The 23,927-nt window shown below is 39.7% G+C and overlaps 1 protein-coding gene across 1 annotated transcript in view; it reads left to right on the top strand.

The window, feature by feature from the left end:
* Window positions 1–391: 391 nt before the first annotated feature.
* The window catches only part of LOC311486558 (Fc receptor-like protein 5), a gene marked incomplete at its 5' end in the record, with an annotated part of 185,361 nt that continues 161,825 nt past the window's right edge, over window positions 392–23,927 (top strand). Inside the window, 4 exons of the mRNA XM_084542446.1 lie at window positions 392–480; window positions 1,025–1,140; window positions 10,792–11,064; window positions 14,769–15,035. Coding sequence (XP_084398572.1) covers window positions 392–480; window positions 1,025–1,140; window positions 10,792–11,064; window positions 14,769–15,035 — 745 coding nt within the window. The remainder of the gene's footprint in view (window positions 481–1,024; window positions 1,141–10,791; window positions 11,065–14,768; window positions 15,036–23,927) is intronic.

Genomic DNA, 23,927 nt, shown 5'->3' with positions numbered 1-23,927 from the left:
GTCCGTGCAAACCCCTAATACCTGGTAAACAGTTTCTAACAACATAGGGCTATTTAGATAAACACTCTGGCGAACGTGCTGTCCTCTCACTTTCTCACAAACACACATACAGACACAGGAAGAGAATGTTAACTTGTGTCTTTATTATTTTGTCAGAATGCACCAGAATGCTTCGTTTGTATGTGAAAATCACAAAAAATTCACCAGCCGCCACTGATCATGAGTTATAGTAATACTAACCCACTCTATTTCTCTCTTTCTTCCCCTCTTAACCTCAAGGATGTTTTGACATTGATTTAGTTAAGTCACGCTGAGAAATGTGTCATCTGCATATTAAAATCACAAAAAAATAAATAATAATCGAGCTGATGTATGTTTGGACGCTTTCACTATGGCTGAGAGCAGTGTGGAGGGTGATGGAGATGGCAACGTCTGTGGATCTGTTGGACCTGTAGGCAAACTGGTGTTGGTCAAAGCCAGGTGGGATGTGGGCCTTGACATGCTGTAACACCAGTCTCTCCATGCATTTCATGACAACTGGTGTCAGGACCACAGGCTGGTACTCATTCAACCCTGTAATGGCAGAGGATTTGGGAACAGGGATTATGGTGGCAGTTTTCAGGCTGAACGGTTAAAGATGTTAGTGAATACTGCAGCAAGCTGATGGGCTCATGATTTCAGCACTTTCCCTGGTACTCCATCCGGTCCTGGTACTTTGCTGATGTCGATGCCGCACAGGACCAGCAGTACATGATGTTGTTGGATGGTGGGGGGCTGGTCATGCTATGATGGTGTCAGCTGTGTGTCCTCTGTCTGTCTGCCGTCCTCTTCAAAGCAGGAGAAAAAGGCGTTAAGCTGGTAGAGAGGGTTGGAGAAGTGTTGGTAGAGAGGGGGTGTTGTAGCACTGTTTGTAGTCCGTAATGTGCTGGATGCCTTTCCACATGGAGCTGGGGTTGTTTTCCTTGAAATTGGCCTCTATCTGCTTTCTGTACCTTGTTTTAGCAGCCTTGGTGCCTCTGTTCAGGTCTGCTCTAGCCTTCCTGATGGCCTCCCTGTCTCTTGACCTCAGTGCTGCATCCCTGGCCTGGAGTAGTGCTCTGATGTTGGTGTTGCCTCCTCAGTCCAGCACTCCACTGGCTTGTACTGTGGCTTAGACCTGCAAATGAGGGGCTTGTAAGCTGGTGTCAGGAACAGGGAAAGATGGTCTGAGTGTCCGAGGTGAGGGGAGGGGTGGGCTTTGTAGGCTCCCGCAATGCTGGTGTAGACCTGGTCTAGTGTTCTGCCCTTCCTTGATTTAATATCCACATTCTTGTAAAATCTGGGGAGCACAGTCTTTAAGGTGGTGTGATTAAAGTCTCCAGCCACGATGAAGAAGCCCTCTAGGTGTTTGTTCTGCTGATGCTGTCATGCAGCCTGCTCATAGCTACGTTAGCATTAGTGGATATACACAGCAGCTACAGACACTTGAGTGATTTCCCTGGTATGATAAAAAGGTCTGCATTTTAACAGTTAAAAATCCAGGTCTGGACAGCAGTGTCTCTCAGTAACAGCAGTGTCCGTGCACCAACCAAAAATTGTATGGCCTGCTAGCTCCACAGCTAGGTCCAGGATGTTCTCATGCAGCCAGGTCTCTGTTATTACCATGATGCAGCTGTCTACCCGGTTGTTAACATCCCGTAGTTTAATCTTGTCCATCTTGTTAACCAGGGAGCGGACGATGACGAGAAAAACGCTTGGAACTGCTGGTTTATGCGGAGTCGCGGTTAGCCTAGCTCTGATGCCGGTTCTTTTTCCCCGCTTCTGGCGCTTTTCACAGCGCCGCTGTCGCCTCCTCTCTGTCAGGCGTATCCTCTCCAGGAACGGTCCAGTGTTTTTCAGGCTGATAAGTTTGGTCTGGTGTAAGTCCTTCTCAATGTGTAGCTGCTAACTATAGAGGAGCGCCGGGTCGCTGCGTCTACACGCGCCACCATCTTGAATTCATGTAGCTACATGTTATATTCACTAGCAAAGACCCCTAACAAACAGTGCTGACTGAGTTAACCTGGTATAAATTAGCTGATAGATATTAAAGGAAGAGTGGTTGAGTCGTGGCCCTGCTCCTAAAAGTTACCAACGCTCTGCTGATTCCATAGCTGAAGAGATCCAAACTTCCACTGGCATTAATGTAAGTACATACACTGAGCAGCAGCTGCATGCAAGCCTCACATCACCAAGTCCAATGCCAAGCGTCAGATGGAGTGGTGTAAAGCACACTGTAGTGGCCAAAAAACTTTCAGATGCATGTCCTGTGCGTCTGTCCTATTCCTTTTTTCCTAAGGCGGATGAGCAGTGTGTCTGACGCGCAGCCATAAAAATCCAGTCAGCTGTGATGTTCTCCAGTAAAAAGAAATTTATTATGAAAACAGGAAAAACAAAGAAATAAAGCAAAACATGATGCTGCGGTCAATGACAGTATCGCTGCGTACTGCTGCCATCCAGAAACCCGCGTCTCCATTCAAACTCTAAAGTTAAAGGTTAAGCCCCACCCTCGCAACCTGAGGAGGGAGGAGAGTACACCTTACTGCCACAAACAATAACATTCATTGCTTTTGAGGGGTGGGAAAAAAAATCGATTCTCCGATGGATTTCGATTCTATCTTGAACGATTCTGTCTCGATTCAAATAAGTTCATAATCGGAATTTTAAAATTAAAAATTTTAATTAGTTCGCCCGCTGCAATATTCTGTGCGCCTGCTGCGGAGCTCAACAGAAAACTACTCTCTGGCCTGCTGATTCTCTGCTATACACGCATGCGCACTTAACACACGTGTGAGTTGTTTACATGCAAAAAAGTTTAAGCGGCGATAAAATGGCTGCAATGGCGAGCGCCAGACTCATACGACTTGCACCGGCTTCTTTAAAAGCTGCCGTATGGCAGCATTTTGGATTCTATGAGGTTGGAGGCAAGATGGACAAGACTTACACCGTTTGTAAGGTCTGTGGAATTCAAATCAAATACAAATGATTATTTGGGATGACATATTGATTAAAAGCAATAGGGGTGGGAATCTCTTGGCACCTCACGATTCGATTCGATTCCGATTCAGAGGTCAACAATTCGATTCTAAAACGATTAATTATCGATTAATCTAATTTTTTTTTTTTTAATGTACATTTCCATGCTGATTTTAAATTTTGTGATGTATGTATGTATATATATATATATATATATATATATATACACACACACACTGAGCCACCTTGAAAAGAGGAAATGCAGCCTGTGCTTCAAACTAAATGTCTGCCGTTCAGTCGATGACTAGCTGACTATCAGCTTTCAGCTCACAGCAGAGAGGAATGAGGAATGCAGACAAAGAGCACAGTCATCATTTAATATGCCTTTAAACTAGAATAACAGGGTTCAGTAACATTTATTTCTTAACATTCATTAATTCAGTTTGTCAAGCAGACAACATGACAGCATCACTAAATCTCTTGGAGAGATATTTCTTCATTCAAAGTCTCTAAAGGCCTCAGATTCAAAGATCCTCCTCACATATCTCTAAACACATTCAAAGTGCTCCCCCATGGTTCACATGTTCTTTGTTCTCACTGATATTATTTATACAGAGCAGCACTTCCTAACTGATGTGTGAAAGTGACGTGTGCTCAGATCAACCACTGTGATAGAGTTGTGTTGAAACTATTGTTCTCAGGAGCCAACACATGGCCAGGAAGGCCAACAATTCATCCAAGACATTTTAGAAAACTACTCTGTCTACTGTTTTTGTTTGCATGCATACACATATTGTATCTGCACACGCCTCCCTTTAGATAACCAGCAGTATGGGTGCAGGTGGAGTGGGTGTAACGTTAAATACACAACAGGGAATAGGATTTGATGCAATGAGTGCAAAAAAAATATGTTTAAAACATTTTGTATTTTGTGACAATTTCAAACTACATATTCTCTGTTCCATCATGATTTATCAGTTTCTACATCTGTTTTATTTCTTTGTCTTTTTTTGCATCAAGAGGTAAGTTTGCAGGAGCTGGACAGGAAGTGAGACATTTCTCAGTTCTATCTTTGTCTTCTTATGCTGCAGATGAGTTGTTGCCTCAAATGCAAACGGTAAATGTTTCTCTGATGCAGGAGAAATTAGATTTAATCAGTGAAAACAGTGGTTTTCAAAACATTTGGCAAGATTTGCATGAAAACAAGAAGAGAAGAAGTCTCCCAGGTTGTTTCTGGTGTAAATGGTGTCATTGTTTCTGGTGTACTTTCTCATAGAGGGGTTCATCAGTTTAATCAGTCTAGCTTCTACAGGTTCTTCTGCACTTCTCATCTTAATGATAACCACATTTGATTAGAGCTACAGCTACTTCTAATGCATCAGAGCTGGGAGAGGGGGAAGGACTTCATCATCATGTTCACTCCTTTTTCTCAACACTATTTCTGTTTTGATCACTTCCTGTGAATGAAGTCATGGCCACATTTGACTCCAGAGTTTCAGTAGAAGGAGAAGACATGTAGAGAGTGTTCAGTTTGACAGACTTTACACTGGTGAAGCTCAGCTTTGGGATTTAAGATGAAGAATAATCCTATTTTCAGATTGTAGTTTAAAACCTGCATGGATTCCCTCCAGCTGCTGTGCTGAACTTAGTGAGTATGACACCTCTTGTTATCAGTAGGTCCTCTATTCATTCTACATGGAAAAGTATTTATTGTATCTTTCAAACATGTGATTGTAATGACTTTATGCAGCAGCCTTTCCAGTAGCATCAAGAATCACTGTCTCTTTGTCAGACAGCAGTAGTCTACAGGATGATCATATCTGTGGCAGGAAGAAAATTCCAATCTATTTCTCTGTAGCTTATTGTATGTGACCTCTCTAACACTTCCACCACTTTCTGTGAGTAATCAAGTACTCCGTGCATGTCAGCAGCAGTTGAACTTGTCTGAATGGTCAAGACAAAGATATAAATGTAGAAAGATGGATACATAGATGAACCTTCATGTGACTTCCATCCTGTAGACTGTGTGTATAAATTGACATTTCTAGTTTTTTACTTGGTGTTTCTTTCATGTGGATGTTCTGGTGTCAGAAACCTCTTGGCTGTTCTTGACCTCTTGATGTTTCTATGCTCAAGTTGTTTTGTTCATGTCTTGTTGTCTGTTGCTATCATGTTTGAGTTTATTTAAAGCGATGCACAGACCTTTGTGTGAGATGCAGTCTGATATATTTATATATTTCTGCAGTGCCATGAGAGGGTTGGCTGTGGTCAGACTATGGTTAGTTTTGAACTTTGTGCAAAAGGAAGGAAGCTGAGACAGAACAAGCTGAATGTTATTTATTTATTGTGGTTTCTGCAGTTTCATCAGATGAAATCTTGATGTGAGGATGGGACACACTTTGCTCTGTGAGCTGGGCTTATTCTGTGAGTATGTTACTGACACCCCCCCCCCCCCCCCATGACATCACAGGTGATGGTCTGGTCCATTTCCTGGTCCACTGCAGTGTGTGGGAGGGTCTGCAGCCATAAACATATCTTCCTCTATTGAATGTTGTGAGGGTGGATGCATGTCTCTGTATTTTATTTCAAATGTGGAGCTGTAGATACTGCCATCACATTGGCTCAGATTCCTCAGAGAGTTTTCCTCTCATATCTCAGGAACACTTGGTTATGTTTGTAGTAGTGATCCTTTAATGCATCCTTCATGCTCATGTTACACATTAAATATTTCTTATTAAATATTAGAGTTTGTTTTAGTCTCTTAATGTCTGACATTTCCTCCTTTATTGTAGTGCTCTATACACTCCTCTACAAAGGACATGCTCAAGGTGATTAAACAGTTTGAACTTTCTTGTCTTTGTTTTTAATTATTCTCTAAAAACTAATCTCAACCTACTGCATCATGTTTCTTTTTACTGCATGTACTGACACAGATTGTGTCTACCATATTTCCTAAAAGTGTTTTTCATTCCTAACTGTATGTTCATGTTGCTTCTAGATGCTGTGCTGACTACTGACCCCTACTGGTCACCTTTGTTCACTGGAGAGTCTGTTACCTTCATATGTGACATGAAGGAAGGAGGAGACACTGACTGGGTTTATAAAATCAACAAGGATGGACGCGAATTTACTTCCTACAGCACACATCAACGATACACATTAAAACCTCTGTCTACAGGTTACAGTGGTGGATATCAGTGCTGTGGTTACCACCTGAGATCACATCAGACAAAGTGTAGTAATACTGTCACTTTAACTGTATCTGGTAAGACCTGGATATTTTATTGGCCAACAACATTCACTTATGATCAATGTTAATATATGCTTAGCAGTTATGTAACTCAGTGTACATTTAATCATTCAAGTCTAAACTATTTTGAAGATAACATTAAACTTGATACCTTCAGGATCTCTGTATTTTTCATGCTAAAAAGCAAAATGTTTTTCACATCTTGACCAGTTGGATGAGGCATAAAGCCACAAATTCAAATTTGTCAAGTGTGAAGACGCTGAATTTAGAAAAAGTAATTAATTGCAAGACGAAGGGTGCTAACACAACATCTAAACATAACTTCAATCTGATGTAAATATGTTATTTTTCTTCAACATCAGATAGACCCAGGGCCACACTGACAGCAGGACCAACAACCATACCAGTAGGAGGCAGAGTGACACTGACCTGCTCTGAGGAGACCTCTGCTGGATGGAAATATGAGTGGTTCAGACGTACCACATACACTTCTGATGTTCAAGTCAGAACAAATGATGGAGAAAACAGAGTTATCAGTGTATCACAAGAAGGAATCTACCGGTGCAGAGGAGGAAGAGGAGAACCAGTTTACTACACTGATCCCAGTGATCCAGTCACCATTGAGATAACCTGTGAGTTCAGTTATTTAGTTTGAAATATTCATGATTTCATGATTATCATTAGAATTAGTGATGAACCTACAATGTTCAGTTTTCTCTGTTGATTTCATGTTTCTATTTGTGTCCCAACTGTTCATATCTGGTGGAAACAGTTTCCAACAAGGCTGTTGTAACACGACAACCCGACTGGCCTCAGATATTCAGAGGTGAGAAGATCACTCTGACATGTGAGGTCCAGGGAGGTGAAGACACTGAGTGGAAGTATGAATGGAGAAGACCCAGGTCATCTATAGACCGGACATACAATAAATACTGGATTTTCACTGCTTCTGAGTCCAGCAGTGGAGACTACATGTGTAAGAGTAGACGCAGAGATGACTCATATTCTTCAACGGAGTGGAGTGAAGCCATCACATTGTCAGTATCTGGTAAGTCATGTCTGTTGTTGTCTGTATTGATTTCCGTTAGGGTAAAATTATTTTGGCATTCTAACGCACACAGTGTCAGAAGTGTGTCATGTCTTCAGTCTAACCATGAGTTGCACCTGATCATCAGTAGCTGATAAATAGTTCGTCCTGAAGGCAGCCAGTCTGTAGAATGAATGGTCAGTCAGCATAGGGATGACAACAACATTAGTTAAAATAAATGTAGGAATTATTACAATTACAGTTTTATTACACAAAACACACATTTAACTGTTAAAACAGTGTTGACTCTGTGATGACCAGATATCAGAGAATGAGTTGTGTAAAGATTAGACACAAGCTCTAGGGAAGGTCTAAAATCTATCCAGTATTTTGATGCAACAAATAGGCGGCAGAGTGGCGATGTGGTTAGCACTGATCAGTGTTGGGTATAGTTACTTTGGAAAGTAGTTAATTAGGTTACAACGTTACCATCAATTAAAAGTAATCTGTTACGTTACCGCGTTTCCTATGAATAAAAGTAACGCGTCAGAGTACTCATGCGTTACCAAAAATTAAAAGCCGTTTGCAGCGCCTCGCACATGCTGCAACTCAGCGACACACAGCCTCCTTTAAATGCACCGAGAAGTCCTGACAATGAATAATGTCATTCATCCAACCAAATTAACTCTGCAGGATAACAATACCAGGGTGATAGATGGTGCTTGGATACAAGATGTTTTTTTAAAATTGCAAGTGGAATTATTTGCGGTCGACAGAACCTTTTCACCAACGCACAATGTGCATTTCACCGTTATGTTGTTCTTTTCCTTTTCGCTGGCGAATTGAAAATAATGTGCGTACTTCCACGATTCAAAAGCTTTGTACTCTCTGCCATCTTGCCGGCGGTTCGAAAACACACACACACACACACACACACACACCCACCCACCCACCCACACACACACACACATACAGGTAACGTAGGTCAGCAGGGCACAGACGCATCATTACAGCACTGCGCTTTCGCTGACACAGCACAGTACTGTCTGACAAAAAGCAGGCTGTAGTCAGAATTTTTCTTTCCTTATCCAGAGAAATTCTTAAAGCAACGGATTACTTTTAAAAAAAAAAAAAAAAACGAAGTTACTGCTTGCTTAATGCACGAAACTAACGCGTTACGTTACAAGTTACATGAAAAAAGTAACGCGTTATTTTCTAACGCGTTACTTTGTACTTTGTAAGGCGTTACCCACAACACTGGCACTGATGCCTCACAGCGAGAAGGTCGGAGTTTGCATGTTCTCCCTGTGTCTGCATGGGTTCTCTCCAGGTACTCCAGCTTCCTCCCACCATCCAAAGACATGCTCATTAGGTTAATTGGTGATTCTAAATTGGCCGTAGGTGGGAATGTGAGTGTGAATGGTTGTCTGTCTCTCTGTGTTAGCCCTGCGACAGAGTGGCGACCTGTCCAGGGAGTACCTGTCTTGCCCGATGACAGCTGGGATAGGCTCCAGCAGACCCGCGACCCTTAAGCTGGTCACCTTTGTTCACTGGAGAGTCTGTTACCTTCATATGTGACATGAAGGAAGGAGGAGACATTGACTGGGGTTATAAAATCAACAAGGATGGACGAGGATTTATTCCCTACTTCACATATCAACGCCACACATTAAAACTTCTGTCTACAGGTGACAGTGGTGGAAATCAGTGCTGTGGTCTCCACAAGTTATATCAGATATATCAAAAATGTAGTAATAATGTCACTTTAACTGTATCTGGTAAGACCTGGATATTTTATCAACATCACTAATTAATGATTCCTGTTGAAATATGCATATTAATTATGTAATACTTTGAACATTTAATTACTTCTACACTCTAAACATTTATTAGAATACTGTAAAACTTGAACCTAGTGATGCACGATATATCGGCCGCCGATATAATATCGGCCGATATGGTCATTTTTTTACACATCGGTATCGGTCAGGTGTAAAAATAGAGCCGATGTGAACAGGCCGATAATTATTCCTGTGTATTTGATGTGTGTGCAGAGCTAGTGAGCGGAGCTGAGCGGTGCGAATGTCCTGCTCCTCGCTCAGGTGGCTGTTCAGTCGGCCGCTCCTCCGCTCAAATTCACGTCAGGCCGCTCCGCTCAATTTCGCTCCCCGCTCCACCTAAAAGTCCTCCCCCGCTGCAGCGAAATCGCTCCACGCTCGCTCCAATTTAAAAGAGGGAGAAATAACCCTATCAGTTTCCTTTCTAAAATATTTCACGAACTCCATCTTGCCATGGCAATTTTTTTGAAAATGAACGGTTTTGGTTTTATTAGGAAGAAATGAATTCTGGGTGGATTTGAGCACGCGTCAGGCTGGTGGTGTGAGCGGTATCGGAGCGGAACAGAGCGCCCGCTCCGGCCTCTAAATTAACAAGCTCTCCGCGCTCCACCAAAATTCCATCCGCTCCGCCCCTCGCTCGCTCGCGCTCCGCTCACTAGCTCTGATAGCAGTAGCTTTCTTCCGCTGCTTAGCATTAGCTAGTTTTTCATATTCTTTGTAGGCTTCGGGATGCTTGTTTTTTAAGTGGGTGATCAAATTGGTTGTGTTGAACGATTTGACACGAGCTCCCCCTCGCATCACCCGGCCTTCACAGTCATTACATACAGCATAGCGAGGAGTCATTACATACAGCATAGGATCCTCTTCAAAGACTTTGAAAAATGACCAAACAGACGACATCTCTGCTCAACTAAAGATTTTTCAATGTTTACAGAAAACAGTATCAGTCATTTTATTTTGCTAAGTGGCTTTGGCCATTTTTTAGGCCTACTACTGTACCTTAAATATTTTTCAGTGTTATCAGAATACAGTATCAGTCATTTCTGAAAATAAAATGCAAAAGTAAAAGAAAAAAATGATTTATTGATGATTAATGATTTTGATTATCATAAAAATGTGTTTCATATATATATATCGACATCGGTAAATATCGGTATCGGCCATAACAGCAATATTAACATCGGTTATCGGTATCGGCCAGAATTTTTACATCGGTGCATCACTACTTGAACCTTTGACCAGGACCTGAGCTACTTTTCTCAGTTCCTGATACTGTTATCTAGAATGACCACACGTATGATCTTTGATATAAAATAAAAGGTATTGTAGATAAACATGTGAAAAATAAACTGAGAAAAGATGTGACTGAACTGGACATATCAAGAATTACACGTCAAGGTAACTTTTTAGTTCTAATTATTACAGAAGCAGTCATACTGTGTTTGTTTTGAGATTCCAAACCAAAGTTGATGGAGCTCTGACACCTTGATGAAATGGAGACAAATCACAGATGATTCAAAATATCTGAAAGTACAGAGAAAATAACCATTAATTAACATAGAGAGATTCTCAGGGTGGAGAGCAGTTACATATTTTAGAATATGAAGAAGAGGAAGAATTTAGAGTTTAAAAATATAAAATAAATCTCAAATATTACATTTAATGTATTTTTTTCACAACAGCAAATCAAGCTCAGGCCTCACTGACAGTAGACAACAGAGTCATACTAGTAGGAGGCAGAGTGACACTGACCTGCTCTGTGGAGACCTCTTCTGGTTGGAAGTTCTACTGGTTCAGACGTAGATCAGAGTCTGATGGAGCTGAGACAGTAAGAGCTGGAACATCATCCACCACTGAGAGTGTTTCAGAAGGAGGCATCTATCACTGCAGAGGAGGAAGAGGAGACCCAGAGTTCTTCACAGCAGACAGTAATGCTGTCACAATAGAGGAAACAGGTGAGTGTTGTGTTTTTGTTCTGAAATAAAGCATCTTGGATCCATGTTTAACAGTACCACCTGATAACTGTGAAGGTTTATCTGTTGATTCTGTTCTTTATTTGAACCACATTGTGTATTTGTGGGGAAATGTTTTAATGTGTCTCATTCAGGGTTATTGATTTGTGTTTGGTTCTAGTAGCTAAATGACTTAGTGGATTTTTAAACTGTGATTATTTTAACAAGGTTTGTTATGAATTAAGTGTCATTGTCATGGCGTCTTTGTTTTAAACTCAACAGAAAGTAAACCCACAATCAAACTGACACCAGGAACTAGTTTAGTCATTTGTTCAGGAATAAAACATCAAACACTCTTTATCTGTTTATTAGTAGTTTAGAAAAGAGATTTTCGTTCCAAAAGGAAAAAACTGCAATGAACAACTAATAATATTTCTTTACTCCTACTGCTCTGATCAGTTTCCATCAAAGTCTCTGTGATCCTCCAACCCAACTGGCCTCAGATATTCAGAGGAGAGACAATCACCCTCAGATGTGAGATCCAGGGAGGTGGAGGAACTCAGTGGACGTATGAATGGAAACCAGACGAGTTAAACAAACCTCCAACATCCAGAGAATACAGGATCAACAGAGCTACTGAGACTGACAGTGGAGAATACAGATGTAGAGGCAGAAGGGACTACTCTTTAACAGAGTGGAGTGATGCCATCACACTGACTGTATCAGGTAAGATGAACATCTTTCATTTAGATCAGTGTTATAGTTTTACAGTGTTTTAATGTAAATAAATCAACAAAACACTTTTTCTTTCAACAATACTGTAGCTGTCTTTTTTAATCTAGTAGCAACAGAACTGAGAGGCAGCTTTTGGTTTAACCATTAACATGTACAGAAATCATTCACATTGAATCTGGGAAAGAACCAAGAATATCAGAGTAACTTATTATGTGCTGTCCACTTCTCCATCCAACACTTATCCAGTCCCTCCAGGAATCTCAGGAATAAACATGTTTAGAGGAGACTCCATGCAGTGTAGTGGAACTGAAAATGTAAAGACAAGAAAATGCATTTTTGTGCTCCTCACTAAGTGAATTACAGTGGGGAAAATAAGTATATGATACACCTCAGATGTTGCAAGTTTCCCCCCTTATAAAGAATGGAGAGGTCTGTAATTTTCATCATAGGTACACTTCAACTGTGAGAGACAGAATCTAAAACAAAAATCCAGAAAATCACATTGTATGATTTTTAAATAATTAATTTGCATTATATTGTATGAAATAAGTATTTGATACACTAGAAAAACAGAACTTAATATTTAGTACAGATTGCAGCAGGGATTTTGCCCACTCCTCCTCACAGATCTCCTCCAGATCTTTCAGGTTTCAAGGCTGTAGCTGGGCAACACGGAGTTTCATCTCCCTCCAAAGATTTTCTATTGGGTTTAAGTCTAGAGACTGACTAGGCCACTCCAGGACCTTGAAATGCTTCTTACAGAGCCACTCCTTAGTTGCCATGGCTGTGTGTTTCAGGTCATTGTCATGCTGGAAGACTCAGCCACGACCCATCTTCAATGCTCTTACTGAGGGAAGGAGGTTGTTGCCCAAAATCTCTCAATACATGGCCCCATCCATCCTCTCCTCAATCCAGTGCAGTCATCCTGTCCCCTTTGCAGAAAACTACCCCAAAGCATTATGTTTCTACCCCCATGCTTCACAGTTGGGATGGTGTTGACGGGATTGTACTCATCCTTCTTCTTCCTCCAAACACGCGAGTGGAGTTTATACCAAAAAGTTCACTTTTGGTCACATGACCTTCTCCCATGCCTCCTCTGGATCATCCAGATGGCCATTGGCAAACTTCAGATGGGCCTGGACATGTGCTGGCTTGAGCAGGGGGACCTTGCATGTGCTGCAGGATTTTAATCCATGGCAGCGTAGTCTGTTACTAATGGTAACCATTGAGACTGTGGTCCCAGCTCTCTTCAGGTCATAGACCAGGTCCTCCTGTGTAGTTCTGGGCTGATCCCTGACCTTTCTCATGATCACTGACACTCCACGAGGCGAGATCTTGCATGGAGCCCCAGTCCGAGGGAGACTGACAGTCATCTTGAGTCTCTTCCATTTTCTAATAATTGCACCAACAGTTGTTGCCTTATCACCAAGCTGCTTGCCTATTGTCCTGTAGCCTATCCCAGCCTTGTGCAGGTCCACAATTTTGTCTCTGGTGTCCTTAGACGGCTCTATGGTCTTAGCCATGGTGGAGCGGTTGGAGTGTGATCGATTATGTGTGTGGACAGGTGTCTTTTATACAGATAACAAGTTCAAACTGGTGCAATTAATACAGTTAACGAGTGGAGGATAGGAGGGCTTCTTAAAGACAAACTAACAGCTCTGTGAGAGCCAGAATCCTTGCTGGTTGGTAAGTGATCAAATTCTTATTTCATGCAATAAAATACAAATTAATTATTTAAAAATCATACAATGTGATTTTCTGGATTTTTATTTTAGACTCTGTCTCTCACAGTTGAAGTGTACCTATGATGAAAATTACAGACCTCTCCATTCTTTATAAGGGGGGAAACTTGCAAAATCGGCAGCGTATCAAATACTTATTTTCCCCACTGTATAAATCAGAGGGAATGTGTCGTCTAGTTTTGTAGTAACAGTCTAATGTGTTACAGATAGATACAGATTAATATTTAAAGTTTAAATGACCTGGTGGATGTTTAAAATGTGGTTCTTTTAACAAGTTCATTCCTGGAGTGAGTTATTTTAAAATTATTTCCTTGTTTTGTTTTCCTCTAAACTCAACAGCTCTTAAACCCACAGCCACTCTGACACCAGGAAGTCCAATCATACCAGTAGGAGGCAGAGTAACTCTGACATGCTCTGTGGAGCCCTCTGCTGGATGGAAGTTTGACTGGTTCAGACGTGTGTCTGACTCTTCTCAAGCTCAGCTCATAAGAAATGAACCAAACAGAGTTATTAGAGTCTCAGAGGGAGGTCTGTACCACTGCAGAGGAGGAAGAGGAGGAAGAGGAGAACCAGTTTACTACACAGGAAACAGCAGAGAAGTCACTGTTATGAAAACTGGTGAGTTTAGTCATTTATTATCGAATAAAACAACATTCACTCTTTAAATGTTTCATCTGTTTATCAGTAGAGAACAACATTAACATCTCTTCATGTTGTGTTCAGAAATTCCAAACAAAAATGTGATTTATTTTACATTTTATTCTTTATGTTACTTGTTACCTTTTTTTCCTTCAGTATTACTTAGTCCCATGTTCAATGTAAATAGTGGGACGTCCCAATAGAAAACCTCCTTAAATAGCAGTTAAACACTACAATGTCAAATCAACATGACATTGTGAGTTTAGGTGTTGATTTGTGTTGCTTATGTGTCACTTCATGTTGTGTTTTTTTACTTTTTATTTTAAAAATCTAATTGTCGCTAAGGATAACAAATAGGATTATTATTAGAGATGGTAAGAAAAGTCACTGTTATACTGTTGATGTGATGTTTCTGTCAGTCTCCTTTGGGTGTTGATGATGTTACAGTTTATCATTATTATTTACTGGAGTTACTGTACTCTTGTACATTTAATAATCTTTTTCTTTGAATATTAAATTGCCAATACGGAGCAGAAAAAGAGTTTGATTATTTATCTTTTAATCTTCTAACTGGATATTTTATGTGAACAGTTTCCATCAAGGTCTCTGTGATCCTCCAACCCAACTGGCCTCAGATATTCAGAGGAGAGACAATCACCCTCAGATGTGAGATCCAGGGAGGTGGAGGAACTCAGTGGACGTATGAATGGAAACAAGACAAGTTAAACAAACCTCCAACATCCAGAGAATACAGGATCAACAGAGCTACTGAGACTGACAGTGGAGAATACAGATGTAGAGGCAGAAGGGACTACTCTTTAACAGAGTGGAGTGATGCCATCACACTGACTGTATCAGGTAAGATGAACATCTTTCATTTAGATCAGTGTTATAGTTTTACAGTGTTTTAATAATGTGTCAGACAGTTCTAACACATGACAAATTCACTGCACTAGTAGAACAAATATTATCTACCCTTCTAACAATGTGTCACTTGCTCCTTTTATTTAGAATTAGTTTATTGTAGTTTCTAAATCAATTCATAAATATTTTAGAGACAATGTGGACAAAGATGTGAGTTTCCCAGAATACATGTGTAATAACTGTTAATGTTACAAGTCTGGTCACAGTTTTAAATCTTTTATTTTTTTAATTTGAATGCCTAAATATGTGAAGCAATCAGCAACTTTAAATGTGTGCAGCTACTGTAGGTGGGTTTTCTCTTTCTTTAAGGTTTAATAGCATAATTGATGTTTTAGACTTATTAATCTTATAGCCTGAAATCTTACCAAATCCCCTGATCAGGTGTAACGGGGCAGGGAGAGATGTGTTTGTGTTGTTGAGACAGATAATTACATCATCCACATACAAAGCCAGACGGTGTTCCTGCTCTCCTTTAGTTATACCTGAAATATTATCATGTGATCTTACAGCACTTGCAAATGGTTCCAAAGCCCTGATAAACAACAGCGGGGACAAAGGGCCCCCAACCTCGAGTTATTTTGATAGTTTTTGAAATATTATTATTTGTTAAAATTTCTGCATATGGTTCTTTGTAGTAGTAATCTAATCCAATTACAAAAAGTCACGCCCAGACCAAAACATGCTGGAGTTTCAAACAGATAAGGCCACTGGACTCTGTCGAAGACCCCCCCCCCCCCATATATTAGGCTAATTGGCCTTTCACATATATTATTTGGCTTGCCTGCTTTTGGAATCAAGGTGATTAAAGCTCCTCTTAAAGTGGACGGCGGGATTCCATTTTGAAAGGACTCAGTAAACATTTGTAAAAGTGCAGTCGGTAGTTTAGATTGAAATTTCTCGTAAATTTCAACTGGTAGCCCGTCGGGCCCTGGAGATTTCCCCGTTTTCATACTATCAATTGCTGCAGATATTTTCGCTACTGTCATATCTTTTTCTCAATCAGCCCTCAGAGCTTCAGGTACAATGGGTATATTTATTCTATCTAGGAAGACTTTTAATTCCGAATTGTCCTGAGTTATTACTGAACTATACAGTCCTTCATAAAATGTTCTAAAATTTTCATTTATTTCTCTTGGGTCTACAATAGTTTCTCCTTGATCGTTCTGCAGACAGGCGACAGATCTCTCAGTCTGTCACTGCTTGATGCGCCAGGCCAGCACTTTTCCAGGTTTTTCTACCTGAATGTTTGTTTAAGTCGCAGAAGACTGGCCATCGCTCTGGATGCGGATAGCTCATTATGTTGTGCTCTAAGCAGTAGAAGGTTCTGATGAGCTTCTGGGGACTTTGAACGGAAGTATTCAGGTTCAAGTACCTTTATTCTAGTTTCTAGAATTTTATCCCTTTGAAATGTCTGTTTTGCTTCAGAGCCTCTGATAAAGACTTTGAAGGCTTCCCATCTTATAGCTGGTGATGTTTCTGTTGTATTCATTTTAAAATAGACTTTGATTTGCTCATCCAGGAAGGTGATAAAACCAGGATCAGCCAACCATTTTAGTTTGCAGCGCCAAGTAGTAGCGTCTCTCACCAATTTTGAGTCCTGATATATTATTGAGTTTAGAGCATGATCTGAAATTAGAATAGCAGCATAAGAGCATTCTTTAATTCTATTTAATATTCTATTAATCCAGATGATATTATATTATGGATTGACTGCGAGGGTGAGATTGGTCATCTCCAGTGCTCTGGTCCAACAGTGGATCTAATGTACAGTTAAAATCGCCTTTGAAAAAAGTCTGGATCATCAGTATTTGGTGCTTAAATGTTTGCCAAAATGATTTGTTCCTTTGGTAAACTTCCCTGAATGATAAGGTATCATCCAAACTTGTCTTTAATAACCTAATTCACCTGTAATGGGATCGACTCATGAACCAAAGTAATAACCCCTCTTGGGGAGTTAAATGGTGCTGAGAAGATATTACCTCTCCACCTCCTCCTAACTTTCAGATCATCTTTATGCATCAGGTGGGTTTCTTGCAGAAAAGCTATATTACACTGCAATGATTTAATCCTATTCATGACTTGTTTAACCTTCTTTAATAATGTTTTGTAGCCCCCTGTAGTTCCACGATGTCATTTTAATTTATATTTCAGTGGACATTTTATGTGGCTGGCATTAAATGTCCCCACCATCTTAAAGGATTTGTAAAAAAAAAAAAAAAAAAAGAAATGAAAAACTAACGAAAAAAAAAAACAAACATGGGTAAACTCGAACAATATTACCACAACTAATACAATGACAGAAAATAACATAACCCTTTCAGGTCCCTTGACCTGAATATTATTCCCCTTAATCTGTTGACTTCCAAATAGCTGTTAACTGTTCCACCCTAAAGGCTGGACCAGTACCACTGAGCTACCAGAAAAAATAACTATATAACTAACCCTGAACTCTGGTGCTACCATATTTACACATCTGGCTTTTTAAGGCATTTTCAATAAACTGTGAACTAAATTGTAAAGGCACACTCTCAAAACGTTGTTATGGAAAAGCGTGGAAATGAATGGATCCTAACAGTTTTTGAGAAGAGACAGAGTTATAATCCCTGGGTATTATTTACCAAACAGGAGTAAGCTTGAATATATAATGGCTATGATTTGTGGGAGATCAGCTGATCAGCAGGTTAACATACGACTCAGCTCGCCGCCATCTTGGAATGTTTTAAATCTTTTCTATAACAATGTAGTGAAACCATTTGTTTCTGTGTCTAATCCTGATCATATACTTGTTGTGTTTGACTTCAAACTGAACAGCAAATCAAGCTCAGGCCTCACTGACAGTAGACAACAGAGTCATAGCAGCAGGAGGCAGAGTGACACTGACCTGCTCTGTGGACTCCTCTTCTGGTTGGAAGTTCTGCTGGTTCAGACGTAGATCAGAGTCTGATGGAGCTGAGACAGTAAGAGCTGGAACATCATCCACCACTGAGAGTGTTTCAGAAGGAGGCATCTATCACTGCAGAGGAGGAAGAGGAGACCCAGAGTTCTTCACAGCAGACAGTAATGCTGTCACAATAGAGGAACCAGGTGAGGGTTGTGTTTTGTTTTCAAACTCCACATGTGACCTGCATTCATGATTAATAACATCATGATTAATGTTACATTAACACCTGGTAACTATAGAAGTTTTTTGTTTGTTGTGTCTTTCTACATTGTCTATATCTAGAAGTGTGTTCAACAAGGCTGTTGTCACACAACAACTGGTCTCAAGCACAAAATTAAGATGTGAAGTTCAGGGCAGCTGAATGATTGTATTCATATTTGTTCTTATGTGGTTTCCTACATTTGGCTCCAAGTACCCCATGATTCAACATGAAAGTTAAAAAATAAATAAATACATCTACGACCTTCTGTTGGTATTTCTATGTTCTAACTGGAAACTCTTGAACATGACCAGATCCAAACAGACCTGTTGTGACTCTTCAACCCAACTGGACTCAGATATACAGAGGAGAGACCATCACTGTCAGATGTGAGATCCATGGAGGAGACACTGAGTGGGAGTATGAATGGAGAACAAGCAGCTCCAGGAAACCTTCAAATCAAAATGAATTCAGGATTAGTTCTCTGTCCCACAGTGGAAACTATGAATGTAGGGGCAGAATGAAAAGAGATCAACATAAAACAACAGAGTGGAGCCATTCAGTCACAGTGACAGTAACTGACAGTAAGTCAAATTATATAACAGCTTATTGAAGTATGTTTTTGTTGTTATGGGGAGATGAAATATGATATTTAGATATTCACACAGTTTCTAATTTAAAGTGAATATTCTCATAGAAGTTGTATTCTATGTTAAGAGATGAGACATAACTTGTTTAAAATGTCTTTCAACAGGTCAACCTGTCCTCTCTGTGTCTCCATCATGGCTGAGTCCTGGAGCCTCAGTAACTCTGAGCTGTGAGCTTGAACATCCATCTGCAGGATGGAGGTTTTACTGGTATAAAGCTGTTCCTGATCTATCACACAAGTATCCATCTTACAACTATGAGCTGCTTCCTGGTAGCATCAATGGAACTGAACAAGATTCCTACATCACTGATGGACAGACACACACAGCAGGATATGTGTGTAGAGCTGGAAGAGGAGACCCAGTGTTTTACACTGATTCCAGTCAACCTCAGTTTGTCTGGTCTGGAGGTCAGTTTGTTTCCATCTGTTCTCTCAATAAGTAGATTATATGTCACCTTTCATTTTTTCTCTGTGACCTACATGCAGTATCTTGAAAACTAAAACACATGCTTACAATTCACTGACTGTTCACATTTATGTTCTCCTAATGCAGCAAGATCTTTCTTTTTTGTTACCATCAAACTAATTATCTTGTTACCATTCCATTTTCTTTTCATTGAATTGGATAATATGAAAAACACAAAAAGAGAGTTACAAGACTTTTACAAACCTACAAACACAAATCCTTACATGACAGGGACAAAATAAATTGGTCCAGGACGTCTCTAAAACATAGGAGGTTATATGTGGTGTCTCAGGGTGTGCTGTGTTGTGTGGGTATATGTTGAGTCTGGAAGAAAGTATATGTATGCACAGGAGGAAAAAGGAGAAGAAAATAAAGAAATAAATGAAAGAGGAAAAAAGAAAGTCCAATAATACTAATAATATAATCTGAATATTCTGGTATCAGAAGGTAAGGAATGGCATGTGTTTGAATGTTTCCTCTTCATCTTTGGATACTTCATCAGCTCATGTTACTGCTCTTACTTATCAGATTGTCAGAGTACAGATGTCAGGTAAAAGTATGCAGTTTCTAATTTTACAGACTGCTGCTTGTTGCATATCAATTCAAATACACTTCAATGGTATTATTCATAGTTTGACCAAAACACTGCATCTTGTCATGCTTGTACTAATTTACAGCAATTAAAAAATGAAAGCAAATAAATATTTGCATTGTGGCCTTTTTCAGATTAATATCACTCTTCTTGCTTTGACTCTTTTTCAGATTTCCATTCAGCAGCGTCTCTCTCAGTGAATCCTGACAGAGTGCAGCACTTCACCTCTGACTCTGTCTCTCTGAGCTGTGAGGGAAACTCTACTGAGTGGAGAGTGAGGAGCTTCCCTGAGGACCTCTACCTGTCCTGTTCTGACTGGAAGAGAATGACAGAATTCCCATGTGAATTATCCAGATACCAGTCTAATAATACAGTGTACTGGTGTGAGTCTGGATCAGGAGAGTTCAGCAACGCAGTCAACATCACTGGACATGGTATGTTAGAATAGTTCTTTTCTTTTGTTTGTAAATGATTAAAACATCACATCATGATGACCCAGTTATGTGACATGTTACATAATTGTGACAAAACAGACAACAGTTATTCATAGTCTGTCCTGTTTTAATGCAATCAGAGTAAACTAAGCATCATGCTACTTTTAGTTGGAGGCTTTACTTTACTCCCATCATCTGCTTACAAAACTATTTCTATCCAAACTGTCCCACAATAAATCTCTCTTTCTTTCTTGTTATTTCTGTAATAAATCACTAAAAAGCAGAACATTTCTACCACCAAAGTGTTCCTTCAGCCTATTATGTAAAGACGCTGTAGTCAAGTAGGAACCTGACTAAAATATTCTAGTTAGGTTGGTGTGAAACATTTGCAGGGCTCAGGATTAAAACCAAACTTCTTGGGCAACGTGAGACTTCTTGGTATTGATTGAAGTTTTCCCTTTCTAGTTCAATACAGAGCTTTTTCTGAAACTGGAACTTAAAATGCTTTGACTGTTTTCCAAATGGAGGCATTGATTGAGTTTTGAACTAAAACCACTGTAGCCTATTAAATACTGTATGTCCATATTTGTTCTGTAGCTAATGGGCCCGTATTTGACTTCTCATCTGTGGCTGCAACAAAACATCCTCATCATCACATTCATACTTTCCAAGCACATATTGGTACTTACCACGATGAGGGTTTGTTTTAGTGGAGGTTTGGAGTGTTCAGAAGTTTCTGAGGCTCAACAGGTCCAACGTGATCTAAAGGACATTGTAATAAGCTGTTGGTTATTTGGTGGGAAGGGATAGTTGTAAGATTCATACTGCAGTTTGGAATTATTCAGAAACCAAATGTCTGATATAATATGTATGCATATAGAAACCATTCTCCTCATTGTATGTCAGCTGTTTGAAAAGTCTGACTAAATCATTGTTTGACTGTTTTCCAGGTTCTAATGGTATCATCCTGGTGAGTCCTGTCCATCCTGTGACTGAGGGAGAACCTGTTACTCTGAGCTGCAGGTTGAGACGACAACAAATACTTTCCGATGTGTTTTTCTATCACAATGACAAACTCATCCAAAGCGATACCAGAGGGGAGCTGAATATCTCTGCAGTGTCAAAGACACATGAAGGCTTCTACAAGTGTGAACATTCAGGAAAACAATCACCACAGAGTTGGATGGCAGTTAAACGTGAGCAGGATAAAAACTTTTAATGCATTTTATTTTTTGTAAACATCATGTCAGTTTGAAAATACACATTGTATTTATGTTGATATTTTCTGTGCTAAAGCCTAAACTCATCAGTCATCTGATGAATTATATCATGAACAGTCCAGTATTAATACTTAATGTTTCTGTTTCTAATAGCTGTGCCAGGAGCTCAAAGTTCTTCTTCCCCAGTGCCTTTGATTACTGGACTTCTTTGTGGAATCATACTCATCATTCTCCTGCTCTTGTTGTATCAATACAGACGGTCCAAGGGTGAGACCTTTTTTCTTCTGAGTCTGTATTCTAAAGTATATTTACTACAAACTCCATTTTGATCTCATGACTAAAGAATCTCATAACTAATGTGTCTTTCACAGGTTCATGCTTTCCCAGGTCAGTACAGCACCCTTGTTTTCTCCTCTTAAACATACTGCAGTGTTTTCCTGTTCTGTGTATTTACAGTATTTAATAATTATGTTTCAGGTCGAGTCCAGATTCCATCACAAACCATGGAGTCAGACAAAACACATCTCCCCTCCATGGTCAGTAACTAATGATTATTAAAGACTAAATACAAGTGATTGACATGAAATCCTGTAAAGAAAACTATGTTTATTTCAGATGGAGAAGATGTTAACTACTCTGTCATTAAACTCAAAAAAATTGGAAAGAAGCGTGAGTACTCCAGATACATAGAAAATACAAATAAATAGTTCAGAAATGTTTTAGCCTGCAAATATGAATTCATTGTTTTCTTTTGTGGATTCTTCTGATTATCCTAACAGGGAAGCATCATGAACCAGAGGACAGTGTTGTTTATGATGATGTGAAGACAAAGGGGGCAGGTATGGTCAGTTCCAACACATACTCATTTGCCAGTTCATTAGGTACACAAAGTTAAAACATATGTTTTCTAATATAACAGTCTTCCATTCCTTTTAGCTTCATGAAGGTTCTGGTTTTCAGCATTTGTTTAAAATAACAGAGCTGTCTGAAGGTCCTCTGAAGCTGAAACAACTGCAACTGGACTGTAGTAACTACAGGAAAGTATCTGGTCTTTAACAGACACTAGTCATATGTGTTTGTGATGAGCAACACCCACAGATGTTCATATTTAAACCACACCTCCCCACCGGTCTTAGACCTGAAGAAGGTACTTGGATGAGTGGTGGAATGTCTTCAAGAGACTCTCCATGTCCAGATGCCCTTGTTTCAGCTTTTTGGAGAACTGAGAGCTGTTTATTCAACGGTTTTCATTTTGGAGTTGTATTGTGTTGTACTGACACATGTTTCTATTATTTTGACCCGTTGTAGTCAGAGGGCTCTTTAGTTTTTAATTCAACTCAGTTCAACAGCACCACAAACTACATCCTCTAAAATGATCAAACAGTTGAATTACTACCTTTTTTCATGTTTCAACATAAAATGACCATTATAACAGTCATGAAGGAGGATTTAGAGCAGGACTGTTATATTATTCTGGAGTACTTGATTTGTCAAGTGAGCATATGCACTCTATTGAAATGTGTCATCATACACTGTCTGGCCAAAACAAAGTCACCACGCCAAGTAAATGGGTGCATGTCAATGATTTGACCCTTCTCAAACAGACTAACATCTTTTCCACGACCACAGGATGTGTCTTTAGACATGGTTGTTTAAGAAATGAGAAGCTACTCATTACATCAGTTGGGGTTAAATAACTTGTTGCCAGCTGAAAGATAATCACCCATGCAGTAATTATCCAGTAGGAGGCTTGTACCTGTTTGCTTAGTTAAATCCAGGTGGTGAATCACTGAAGGTCGGTTTATCAGTTCCCTTGTTTAACTGCTACACTACCACTAGATGTCACCAGAGTTGGAAATGATCAAACCGCACACACACCTTTTCTGTCTGTTCCTTTTATATTTCAGTCTCAGAGATATACCATAAAAGTCACACAAACCAGGCGGTGGAATCATAGATGATGGTCTCTGTAGACACATCTTTGAATTTATTTTGGAAATGGTCAACTCTTACACACACCCAGGGCCTCTTGGAGTTTGTTTACCATGTGTTTGTGTCTCAGAGATATCCCATAATGCTAAAGTCATGCTGTTGCAGATTACAAAATAGATTTTATGTAGAACGATTTCCTCCACCTTCTAAATGTTGTCTCACATAAACCAAGTGGCACAATCATAGATGATAGTCTGTCATTTAGCACTTTGTACAAATTTTGCTGCCAGTTTGTGGGTTGCTCTCACATTTTGTCTATTTCCTTTGCACAGTATAATACACAAAGAGTCAGTGTAATTTGTGTGTATTTTTATTTCAACATCTGTCACAGTA

Source organism: Chelon labrosus (assembly GCF_963514085.1).
Source record: "Chelon labrosus genome assembly, chromosome: 1".
NCBI lineage: Eukaryota > Metazoa > Chordata > Actinopteri > Mugiliformes > Mugilidae > Chelon > Chelon labrosus.
This window is presented reverse-complemented; position numbering and strand designations above follow the sequence as displayed.